Source organism: Gnatocerus cornutus, chromosome 6, assembly GCF_029298725.1.
Source record: "Gnatocerus cornutus isolate USDA-ARS CGAHR chromosome 6, icGnaCorn1.1, whole genome shotgun sequence".
NCBI lineage: Eukaryota > Metazoa > Arthropoda > Insecta > Coleoptera > Tenebrionidae > Gnatocerus > Gnatocerus cornutus.
Window position 1 is genome coordinate 17,900,538 of NC_142238.1, and position 13,338 is coordinate 17,913,875.

At 39.2% G+C, this 13,338-nt stretch overlaps 1 protein-coding gene across 2 annotated transcripts in view; it reads left to right on the forward strand.

Moving 5' to 3' along the window:
* The first annotated feature begins 3,438 nt into the window (after window positions 1-3,438).
* The window catches only part of LOC148173590 (transducin-like enhancer protein 4), a 68,928-nt gene continuing 59,028 nt past the window's right edge, over window positions 3,439-13,338 (forward strand). For both annotated transcript variants that reach the window (XM_088040168.1, XM_088040169.1), the window contains exon 1: window positions 3,439-3,600. In XM_088040168.1, coding sequence (XP_087896294.1) covers window positions 3,538-3,600 — 63 coding nt within the window. In that variant the 5' untranslated portion in view covers window positions 3,439-3,537. The remainder of the gene's footprint in view (window positions 3,601-13,338) is intronic.

Genomic DNA, 13,338 nt, shown 5'->3' on the forward strand with positions numbered 1-13,338 from the left:
ATTTTTACTAAATTCACATAAAATATTACAAATCCAAGACAACTAGACGATAAAAAGAAACAATTAACATTCGATTTCACATGACTTGTCTCATTTGATGATATATCGATAATTTAGTGCACGATAAGGCGACAAAGTTGTTAAGATAGTGGAAGGTCGAGGTCTCGAGGTTAGACGAGACAGTTTACTGAAGATTAATTAATAAAAATTGATCACTTTGAAATGAAACTTGCATCTTCAAAAATTTCAACTTTTTATCCTGCAAGAGCATCCTGCTCAGGTTCTATCTTATCGTGCCGAATTAAGCAATCAGCGCAATAAATAACTCTCTTAAGCCATCTAATCTATACCTTTATCCTGTACAAACTCGATTTTATAAGTCTCCACTTGACATAATTCGATCAAAAATTTATCCACATTTCCAAGAAAGCCAATCGGGTAAATCTACTTTGACTTTTCAATGAGTCACGACGAACCTAGACAAGACAATTGTACACTTTGCACTTGGAACAGATTTATTCTCGCGACATTTCCTGTTTTTTAAGGCAATCACAAACAATTTTATTCCCCCACGAAAATGGGTAGTAAAATATTTTTTAAATCACATTTAAAGATTAGGAATTTGAGTATGTAATCGCGAAGGTCGACTGGTTAATGCCACATGACCAATAAAGAGCGTCTGGGCACTCACTGGATGCCATAAATTCGCTAATTTAAGAGTAATTTACTTTAAGTTTTTCTGTTACAAAGTCGTAACATTTTTATTGTTTCTTGGGTAATTGCAAATATCCGTAAAAATTATTTCGAAAATAACAAGCAACGTCTTTGGGTTTGAAGATTACCGAAAGTGAGCGATGAAATATTATGTCGGAGGGAGTATTAAACCGATGGAATCCATAAATGCATTTTGATTGCATTATACGTGACCGTAAAGTAATTTAATTTATGGCGGAAAATAAATAGAGAAAATCGTTGCGTTGACGGGAACTGGCATTTTTACGATTATTCAAGCCAAAAATAAATTAGCCGGGATATTTCGTGTTTATATAAAAGATTTCTTCCAAATTTCTTGGTCGAGCAACAATACCAACACTGGCGCGCTGTGGTACAGTAGAACCTCGACATGTAGATACAGCCAATAAGAGACTTTGGAGCAGACTTCATTATCTACAGTTTGGGGAATTGATACCCGATGAATGGGAACAATTTTAATAAGAAGTGGGAGAGGAGTAGTGTCAGTGGGTGGCATTACTCCCCTCAGTGCATCCTAGCGACAAAGTTCTCGAAAATTGTAACTCAAATTCATTGAGAAATACAATGCCTATCATTACTCATAAAAAAATAAAATTGTTGCATTTTGCATTCGAAGGACCAAATCCCTCTAATAGCGAAGAATTACTAAAGGAGCAATCATGTTAACACCTCGTCTTGCCAAAAATGATAAAACAATGCCACGACGCATGCATTCGCGCTGATGGGGGTAAATTATTTTTATCTTCCTCGCTCCAATGGCAATTATGGTTTTCTTTGTTGCGCTCATCTATTTGTCCATTAATCGGTCTTGGACTCACCGAAAATTCATGTTTCTTGATGTGTGTGAGAATGAAAGAATGCAAGAATCTCTTTCTCGCTCGGTGTCCCCCACTTTCTATTAAATTTAATTCCATGCATCGGGTGTCAATTCCCCAAACTGTATGAGTGTCTGAAGTACGTTTGTGTTTTCGCGGTATTGATTACATAACTGTGTAGTTGATTCGAGAAATATAGTTGTAACAATTATTTCGTACTCAATGCAACGCTATCTGGGTCTGTTTGAGTACCCATCAAGAATATGATAAATTTCCGTCATTGTGAAAATTCCTTTGTCCTTTTGCACATGTGGAGTGTTTTGCAGCATATTTTTCGTATTATTAGTCTGGAATAGATAATAATTGGCCGCGTTCGCAAACTGAGCGTCGTCTGAAATATGACAAGTATGAGAAGATTAAGGTGAATAGTATTTGTCGGCAGCGTGATGTAATATTGTTTACTGGTCGCGATAAGTGGAAGGTTGAAGCGTTTATGTACTGAAATGGGAAAGGAAGATCCAGGGAATAGCTCTTGCGACCACTATGCCAGGCGGCTTATCTGATTTGCGAGTTGTCACTCAGCAATATTGACTCTGGTGTCTGTGCTAGAGGGCGTTCCAGAAATCCGCCGCCTTTCCTAATCCCGATAATCAATCGGCGAGCGTAATTAGCTCCGCTGCAGCGCCCGAACTGTAAAAATTAGTTCCATTGTAATTCGGCCATAAAGTTTGACCTTTGTAAACTCGCCTTGGCTCTCTAATAACTGGTAGGCCGGGCGAGGCTTTTGTTCTGCTAGGATGGAGCCCGCACCCCGACCCACTAGATTTTATCGGCACTCATATATATTTTTTTTGGTCGGCTCTTATTTTTGCTGGTTTGCCCGCTGCGTACAGATCCTGCAAGCCATGTACTGGCACCTCGGTAGTCCACGTGGACTAGACATGAGCTGTCGCGGTGTTGCGTGGCAACGAACGAGCGAAAACGCTAAACGATTGGTTCAAAGTGGGATTTGATTGGTGGAGAGAGGCGAAGAGACTCGGGCTCGTTTAAAATGGGCGGAGTTGGGCGGGGATTGGAGTATAGTTGGGTTTTCGAGCTGGGATTGGTGGGAGGGCTTTGTGTCGGTGCAGTCCACGTGGACTCGCGACCAGCTTGGTATACTGGCAATCAGGGCGCCATATTTATAAGGGTGAAAGGGGCTGAAGTGAAATCACGCGGGTGGAACAAGGACGGATTCGACCCCTGTTTCAGCTAAAATGAGATGCTTTCTGCCAGGCAGCCATTTTGAGGGTAGTTTTTTGTTTTTTATTTTTTATATTTTTTGTTGCGAACATGTACGGATCATTTTAGGGGTGTGAGTACAAGCAAATGTAAAAGTGGTAGGCAGGTGGAGTGACCACCGGCGGCGGCGAGATCGGGCGGTGTGGGAATACACAACAACCCGCGACAGTTTACCCGTATTACATTCACGCTAATTGCAATCACAGTGTTGCCAATTAAAACATGACCCAGTTCTGCGTCTTCGCAGCCGATTTTACGAGCCGTTATTATTTCCACACGGCATAAGAATTAATCGGCCACTTTTACTGCCGCACTAAACTTTCATGTGTGGCTCATTACCGTGGTTAATAACCATCGCCGATCACCGATCAATTTGTCGTCTTCTTTTTTTGGCGTTGAGTGTACGAGCTGCCGGTATTTTCAGGGGTTGTAGGCTTTTTGTAAGGGAGTGTGGGGTGTGTGTTAGCGGTTTTGGGGGTCGCGGTGCGCGGCGCCGTTCCGGTGGTGGGGAGAGACCGCTGCCAGTCGCTTGTGAACCGTGCTTGGAGGTGGACGTGCGTTTCGAGCTGTGGAATACGCGCTACGTCATATTTTGTTCGGTGAGTGGAAAGTGTGTGTGCAGTGCCCTTTAGCAGGATTACGGTGCCCTAGTGCAAAGTCAGAACATACCATGTGTTGCTGACGTACGATGTACCCGAGTGCAGGAATGAACGCGGCGGCAGCAGCAGCAGTCGCGGCCGCGCGCCATCCGGTAAGTCGCCGCGCCATGTGCCTCTCAACCCTTAACAGGGCGATCTTACTTACGATCATGATGTTATAATTAAGTAGATTCTTGTCGCGCATGTAGGTATAATATGTTTACTGCAAATTTATTCCGTCGCTTGGCGGCGACGGTTTTAGCATCCTGATGCGGCGCGAGGTCGATGACTCGGTGAAGTGGCCCTAACGTTCGAGGGATTCCCTCAACTTGTAAACAATGACTTAAGTTATACCAAGGACGAGTGTCATGCCGCCATCGCCATCCTGTTACCATTACCGCTGCTTGTACTTCCAATTAATGGCCTTTTTGCGGGGAAATGGCACATTTATCATTGGCTTGCCATTGTCGATTCCATACGGGTTTCAGACGCCAAATGTGCACCTTTTCCGTTTATCGGTGCTGCGATCGTTCACACGAATATGACTTGGAACAAATAGGATGAACAAAAAGATTCATTGCAGGGGGTTAATAGACCTACCACCCTCGTGGAATAGTGCTCACCAAGACGTCATGCAGAGATAAGTTTCCGCATGCACTGAAGATGTTCAACTTGTCAAAGAGGCGCTGCGACATTTTAGGGACACCTGTAGGGGTGCTGTGTAATCCGTTGTGAAACATTTGTAGTGTTAGGTCTTTGAAAATATTCCGGGAAGTCCTTGGAAGTCAGGGATTATGCACCAGCTTGCTCTGGAGATATCTTTCAATTCGTCCCATTAGCAGTGCAATATTAGGACCGCCTGTACGTCTCGTCGCTGAGATATTCTGGTTTTAAACCCATTAGGTGTTTGTTATCTCTGTTTGTTTTGTCTTGACTTTTGTAAACACTGTTCAAACACCATACTGTGAGCACGAATTTATTTACACAATTCTGTCTAATCGTTGAACATAAAATCTTGCTCTAGGTCGCGACTTTTCTTTGCGCAACGTTACCCACGCGTGTTAAATGCCAATTACCAAAACGTGGAAAATGTCTGAAGAACTCATTATTATCCAATATAAACCTAACCTCCAGTCATCTATTTCAACACTCTTTTGAAAACTCTTTCATCTGCTGCTTTTCCACTGTTTAATCTCCGTCTTCGTGACCAACCGACGACACCAAACCGTCGTCGGTTCTGCACAACCACTGAAGCACAACACCTCTATTAGCTGCGCTTGTCAAAGCGTGGAAAATGCGCTCTTTGCATAAAGTTAGAACGTTCTTCGTATTAAAGGCGAGCCTCCAGACACCATTGACGAACGTTTTCGGTTTCGATCTTTAGAAAATCGCATGTCAAAGTATAAAGAGGTCCGTGAAGCGTGATATCCAAGAAGCCGTAAAATAATCTCAACGGCGTAGATAAAACAACCAAGAAAAACTCGATTACGGGAAAAATAAAGAGTGGAGAAACAAAACGTGCGAATTGCACGGCGCACGCACACCTCGAGGTCAAATTATAACGTTCCGACGCCACGAAAGGCGCTCATTATGGATGGAATTTGGGGTGCGGACAGGAGAAGGGGAATTCATGTCGCGATTTACAGGAAACAACGTATATTTTGCGTTATGGGGGACTTGCGACTAATCGGGGTTAAAATCTCTTGAAAAATTTTACATCTGACGTCATTTGTTAGGGTGAACCTACCCACATGGCCTCGATCGTAAAACATACAGGTGGTTCTACGAGGAGCATTTTTTATGTCCTTATTGATTCTAATTTATGTTCTGGTTTAAATACGTATGTAACATATAATGGGCATTGTGCGATTTTCGAAAACTACCCCTCGGGAAATAATTTGATAATTCCGCAATAATTGCGAAAAGGGCGGAAATAATAAAAACAAACCGGGGCGCTAATGCCCATTACGACAATACAGCGTTGTCCCCTCGTTTTAAGAAGAGGGTGGTTTATAATCGTAAAGGCACATTCCCACCCTGAATTAAAGCTAAGCGCAGCAAGAGGCAGATTATAGGACGACCCCTGCAATAAATAGCAGCTGATATGAATACATGTTGAGTACAAAGGGGATGGCCACCCCTGGCAGCAGGTAAAGTCGGTTTTTCTTCCAAGTGTAGATTTCAAAGCGTAACTAATTCCCAATGCCGTTTTGGTTTACAAACGGAATGACGAACGACCAAACTTATTAATTATTGGATGATGAGTCCCCATTGGCTGCAACCCTCTACATTTTTAACGAAAATTACAAGCAATAAAATGCTTTTTCAATATTCTTTCCTTCCTATTCCTTCCAGACCGTAATTACGAGACGGCACTTGAAAATTTAATAATTAATTATAGCTTCAAGTCTGGTAACGACGTTATTGCAGGTACCAATACGGCAACCATGTAATTTTAGATAATAACAATAATTAGTCGAGAAAACGGGATAGTGACGCCAGATGTCATTAGCGCAGGTTAGGGCGAAACTTAATAATATAGGGCTTAACAAATAAGGGCGGTGTGGTCCCTCATCTTGTTTCCCCCTCATCGAAAGAAAAGGGCCATCGAGGAAGCGTATTTCGACTCGAGAGCTGATCCAACTACGCTTATTACTCACTCAACACCCCTCGACATTATGCCTTGTTTCGGGGATGAGGAACCACGTTTCGAACGGATGTACATCATCAACCGCAGTGTATATTTTTGACGACAATTAATTGCCTAAACACTGAGGAAAAAATAGACTTGGTAAATAAACGGAATAACATTCACACGAGAACGAGGGGAAGGGTCACAAATCAATAGGAAATCGCTTCTTTACTTTAAATTCAGAAAAGTAACATTTTTGTGACAATTTTTTGTTGCCTCGTTGAAACATTAGGAGTCAAACTTCATACTATATAAACCGTGTCAGAAAATATTAATTGTGGCGCTTCTTTTGTGCCTATTGTGCTGAAAAAGCTCGAAAAGTAATAGGGATTTAACAGACTGTTAAACATTCAACACCCGATGTCACAACTGCCGATAAAAACTGATAAACCAGTTTAGACAAAGCGCCGATACAACACATAAAAATGCTGTTAAAATCAATGTTACAGCAGAAAAAACTAATCGGAAGTTTGCGCATATTCGTTGACTAAATTTGCATCATCCAGACGATAATAAAACAGATGAAATATTGCATATTTCCATAAAAAAATCGGTTTTGCGTCGGAAAAAGTATCTTATTGTGACGACGGCCCTGTAAATATTTATTTAGTTCATTCGCGTTTGCCATATGGCAGCAGTATAAACAAGTATGAATTAATGGTAGTTTTAGGTGCTTCCAAAGTTGGCATCCTCCCCAACATAAATCTGATGTACGTTGTGTTAAAAATAATGCATAATTAGGGTGTAATAAAAGTTTTATGTGTTTATAAACAAGTTGATGGTGGAAAAGTGCCAAAACGTCACAACTGCCTCGGTTTTAATGACTGAGGAAAAACTTCCCGTTTTATGTTGTCCAATTCGATTCATTACTCTATTATTAACATATAGAGTCTAATGGTTCACAACGTCCGCTAATTGATCCGACTTAATAGAAAGTTTAAAGCAATTAGGCCGCATAAAGAAACCCATTCAAACGTATTTAATTATTGCCACATACATAATAAAATCTGTTTAGTTATTATGTTTTTTTTTTCACTAAATACAAGGTCGTACTGAGTTATTATATGCCGTTGAAATTAACGAAGGTGTGTCAAAATAATATAATAGTTCTTTTATGTGCCTGCTATGGTTGGAGATTTAAGAAGGCATTCACACTGAAAGGCGATTATACTTCTTATCTGCTTAAAAGAGTACCGCAGATGATTTCAGAACAGCTGGTACTGAATTTTGCGTAGGTGCCAACGAAATGGAATAGCTTATTAAATTGAGGAAACCGAGGATTTTCAGCGGTAAAAGTTCTGTTAGACAATAAAAGGTCACAGGTTAGATACATTGAGATATCTTGCCATGGGATTTCCAGTTTAGCCTTGGTGGCATTTTCTCAAAGTATGCAAAAAAAAACAGATTGTATTGTGAAGGTAGTAAGCAGTAATTACCAGTGTAATTATCAAAGATGAAATACAAATAAAGTTAAACAAATCTGACTTGAAAGCTCATTGTCCCACTTTATACCGGCTGTGTCGGAGTCAAACAAGGCGTCTATATATCAATCTTCCCGTAAACGTGGACGTGGCGTGCAACATAAACGAAGTAAAATATGTACCCAACTTTACAACAACCTGAAACAACATGTTTTACCTCCAAACAAATACCCATACAGATAAAATATTTACTTAATAAACAAAGTCGTTACTTAATTGAATTTGTTCTCCGTCTTTAAAAATAGCCACTTATGCTATTATTTTAAAAGTTTGAAAGTCTAAAGTACACGAAGAGAATGTATAAAGTCGAAGAACGACAACGAAAGTAATTAAGCATCAATAATTTATGTCAGTTTTCTGAGAAGCAGCCACATAAACAGTAATCAATATTGCAAGCGGACGCCACTGACTTGTGATAATAGAATGGAGCTTAATTATTGATGCGTTTTGTTCAAGTTTAATATACCGGCGACCATAAATGATTAATTAAACTGTGAAGTAAAAACATGCATTTTTATGAAGTGTACACTATAAAAAGTAGATTGTTGTTATTTTATTTGTGTATATTTTTTCCTGACAATGTAAACACGAAACGTGAATATATTAGATGAGATATCAGACGGGTAGAACATCAATACATAATATTTATCGCATTTCCGACACTTGTATCTCCTAAAGGCACGTTTACACGCCTCGAACCAATCGCCGTGAAACCAGCGTGAAGGAATCTGTGCAAAAATGGCAATGCACGACGATGATTAATCAAATTGAAAACACCAACGCACGAAGATGACCGTAAAATCGTAAAATGGACGGTTATAAAATTACACATCACGCTAGAAGACGCCACAAAAATAGGTAATAGAAAAGAAAAGCGGTGAATAAATTACATAAACGTGTAACATTCAACACGCAAGCAATTTTGCCTACGCGTATAGAGGGCAACGCGAGTTTACAAGAAGTCATTACTCAAAAGAATAATATTCCTGAGTTATGCTGTGTCGGCTTTCTTTGAACGGCCGTGACGCCCGTGGAATTGGATGTACCGCGAAATGCAATTTGTTGTTTATTGTGTTTGGTCTGATTTATGCTAAATTGATTGTTCGACATGCTGTGAAATCAGCGTGGACGTTTTGCGACACTTTACCGACTAGAAACGGCATTTTTATGCCGACGTGGAGATAACATTGCAAATTTGACCGACCGAATATTTATTACAAACGCATTGTCTGACTGCCAAAGTCGTCGCCGCGGTGCCAAAATTTTAAATTCTTATTAAACTTGAGTAATATTTAATTCGGGTTATAAAAATATTTCCCTCGCCACATAGCACCAATCGTTCCGAAAATAAAAACATCAAACGTCCCGTAAAGCATTTAACCGAAAACATAAAACTCGGCGAAGAAGACGCCAAAACATACTTAAGTCGAATCCATAAATACGTCGACTAATGATGAGACGTTTTATTTTCAAGTGGTGTCACTTGGACGAGTTTCAAGAGATTCGTGGCCGACTTAACGTCTCTTATCCCTTTTGAAGAAGTCTGTGTTAACATTCCGCCCGATTGCAACAGCGTGTTCAATTAGCAAAAGTTTTCCGTTTGTGTAATTCGAAATTGTACGAGCGAGCTCAGCTGAGCGTGTAACATGAATACTCGTTTTGTTTATTATTGTTGTTCGTTTGTAATGAATAATGTTGGTTTAGTCGCATTTACTGGGACGGTTTTTAATGGTGGAATTATTTTAATAACCGTCATTATTAATTTTCGATCATTAGTTGATGGGAATGAATTATTGAGGACGTTACGCAAGCATCGGGCTAATGATCCAAACACAAGTAGATAATGTTGGAAAATGTGTGATTATTCTTTTTGTATCTATCATTTACAACACCCATTATTTAAATGTCAGTAATATTGTAGTCACGTTGGATAATTTAGATCGATGTTCGTAATAGCATGTTGTGCGTAAAAGTGGAACATTTTTTTTTGCTTGCAGTCGTTTGTATTATGGTCCAGTAAACACCATAAATTAACTCATGACCTTGTTTATTTTATTATCATTATATAAATTAATATAAAAGTCAATAGAGGGATTTTCGATGATATATTGTCCAAATTCTAATAAACGGCAAAATCGCTTATTCAATATTTAATGACAAATTATTGATAGTTTGCGATGAAAAATTTTTTGTTGATGCTACACAAATACCATCGACCGGTGGCTCATATCAGAAATTGTAGAAAATGACGTTTCAAGCTCAAATAAAAATCCGATAAAATTGGAGCTTTTGTTTAGGCTTCACTCCCAAAATAATCAAGCAATTTTGGTAATCTAACCACAACGCCACAAATGGATTAGTCATCAAGACTAAAATTCAATGGTTGAGCATTCTCACGCAAAAACAATCGTTTTCTGCCACTAAAACGTGGCTGAAATGTCACAAAACAATAAACCTGGTCACGTTTTCTTCGTAAACAGTGCCAATTAATTATTCCATCATCTATGCATAATTAATGCTTTTGCTAGTTGCACATGGAAAAAGTCGTTGAATTATTGAACAATCTTCCATGAAATAATGGCCATCATTTAAAAACTTAATTGCTTTTCCCTACATTGTCGTAATTCTTTCCAAGACAGCTTCGGCCGCTAATTACTCAAATGCATTTTTCCGAATTAAATTCCGAGAATCGTTGATATTGCAGAAATTCTCTTTGAATTCTCCACGAAATTAGGATGTGAAGCCTCCCAAACAAAAACCCAACTGTTCTTTGGAATTCCAATTAGCTCCTCAAAGAACTCACACTTTTACCTGCTTCACCAACTCACCTGCTTGTAAATACCGAATGTCCCATGGTCTTCTCGGAAGAAATCCAGTGGCTGGTTTGGGTCTTTTTGGTTTTGCTTCAAGATATTGTGTTTCGTGGGTTTTTTCTTTCGCATTCAGAGATTACGAATGAAATATTATAGTGCGATTTTAAATACTGTACTCAGCACGATATTGTCGCGTTATCAGAGACGAGATTCTTTCCCGTCGACATTTTAATGCAGTTTCGAAGAAGTTTGCGGTCAGACTTTAATGTTTGCAGTGCAATTAGGTGGAAAGTCTTGAGTAGCACTACCTCTGTTAAAGTCGTCGTAATTGTGGCTTTTCTGTTGATTACTCGGCGCAAACATCAGAAAGGTCGAAGTAGCGTTTGCTCACTCTCGGTTTAAACAGAATTGAAGATTGAGGTTAATTATTTCCACAAGATTAAGAAGTTATAATTGATGATAAAGAATGGAAAGTTTTTAGCTACTTAATTCTCGGATTTAATACAGCACAAAATTCGGTTTGGCGATAAAATTGCGGATATGGCGGCGACGGGAAATAAATATTGCTCGCTTTGGTAGCAAACCTCAATTTCCGATGGTCAAGCGAAATTGCAAGAAAATGTTACATTATTGCAGCTGTAGGAGTCAATTGTCGGACTATATGCATAGTCTCAGGTATGGCCTGTAATATAATCTGGTCATAAAGCTGTTTGAATTTATATCCGTCAGTTTGAAGAGGTTGCTGTGACCTGAGGGTGCAAATTCTCAACTTTCTCAAGGTTGTCTCCGTTTTGTTGCAGTCGTCGGCGTTTTCTCTAATCTCACCGTAATAAAACGTGGGACTGTTGATTAGTAGAAAGGAATAAGACGGTTATTTGTCAATTTAGTGCGCCCTCAAATCTCGTCGAGGAGCTCCGCGCGAAGGAGGGAGATATTCCTAAATGGTACGATAAATCTTATTAGATAAATACAGCGACCAAATATGTACAAAGTATTTGCTCTCTGTAAATAATAGCGATCCTGTGACGCCGTAAAATAAATTAAAGAACAGTCAATACGGAATATTTTTTTTTAAAAGTGTAAATTGTTTTATCTTTATAACAGATTACTCCGCTTGTTTGTGTAGTGTATTAACATGTTATTTACTCAACATATAATCTGTCAAAAACAGAAAAAAATTCCTTGATTCATGTATAAATATTGAAAGAGCACTTGAACAACTAGGTAATGTCAATACATTTAGAGAATAAGTAGGAACGTTTTTAAGCACATATTCGCAAGGAAATGTGCGTAAGTCAACTTACTTAATTAGCGTCAATATTTTCACGGTTCCGAGAAAATCTTTTCACACCTCTTGTCGAAACGAGGGCAACGTTCTGATGGATTCGTGACCGTCTCTGCATATTCTTCGCAATCGCATTATTTACTGTTAAAATGGCAACAACCTCTGAACCTTGCGGGTTTCATTACAAAAGCACACGATTCAATTAAGATGAGTAGTCGTTTCTCTTTGGTAGTAGCAACTAGAAAAGTCTGGATTTATTCAGGACGCCCATAACTAAATCATAAAGTAAAAGCTCGACTTGAGACAGACAATTCCCATTTAAAAACCATATAGAAATTCATTATTTTATTAGCTGTGCCATTTGAAACTAATGGCCGTTTTATTGCTTCTTCATATTTGTAAAATCGTTAAATCCGTCCGCCTACCTACAATCGTAATTGTTCATTATTGTTATGGCTTCTGCTGTAAACTGTGATGGCTGTGCAGGTGGCTCTCGAAGGAAGCTTACTATCGTTTTGACAAAAAATTAAATTAAATCCCCAATCGCCGGCGAAATTCCAAAAGAGGCATTAATCACTTAATTGTGTTTTATAGTTAAAGTGATAATTAGTAGAGAAGGCTCGGCTCCATTTGAATAATCTCGATACAGCTACACAGTAGCTGTTTTAATTACATACAGCCGTCATGAATACGAAATGTTACTTATGGGACTTGCGCCACTGACTGCTTTATTATCTTCCTTTTGTTGCATTTCTGTCGCGGAAAACGAAATACGACGCTTTTCAGCGAAAGAAAACGCGATATGCAACATCCGCACGGTATTGTGTCATGAGAAGAATGCGAAATGCTAAAAATTCGTAATTATGTGCATATGCTAATGCAGTAATTAAAACGACCGACCGTCATTTTGTGTCTGCATTCATTGTTAAACAATATGTTGTGTAAAACCGGACAGAAGGTCGTAAAAATCAAACCTTTACTCATCTTCTGAGTTGATTTTTTGTTGTGCATGGTGTATAATTTTTGGTGAAAAGCGCGCATTGAGTGAGAATTATCAGTCCGTTAAATCAATACAATGTGTCCCAAAGAGAAATCCCCCTAATTGGTCAATGAAATTAAGTTACTTCCTGGGACTGTAACAACGTTGTTGTGAATGAGATTAATAATTGTATTCGTGTACACTTTCACTGATGCGGCCATTAGAACAATCTTCGACGTAACCATCAGAAGCAGTGATAGTGTGAAACGAGGTGTATTTCCTCGCTCCAGAGAACCGTGACTAATTTGATACTTATTTTTCTTTGCAGAGATATCGTTTACATGCTCTCTGCAACCGTGACTGTGGTAGCGGCTATTTAGCGTTTTGGGTTCTTGCGTCGCGGTGCGCCGAACACGGAACTAAAACAAAATGAATTGTTTATTTAGGAACGAGTAAACAAAAGTAGGAGGAAATGTTTTTTGTCGGGATCGCGAAGATGTTCCTAACAATCTGTAATGGTGAATGGCTCAGTAGATAACATTCTGAAGCAGTTGTTTAGGAGTTTAAGCACCGTCCTGTATGATTAACTGTTCCAGCGGCC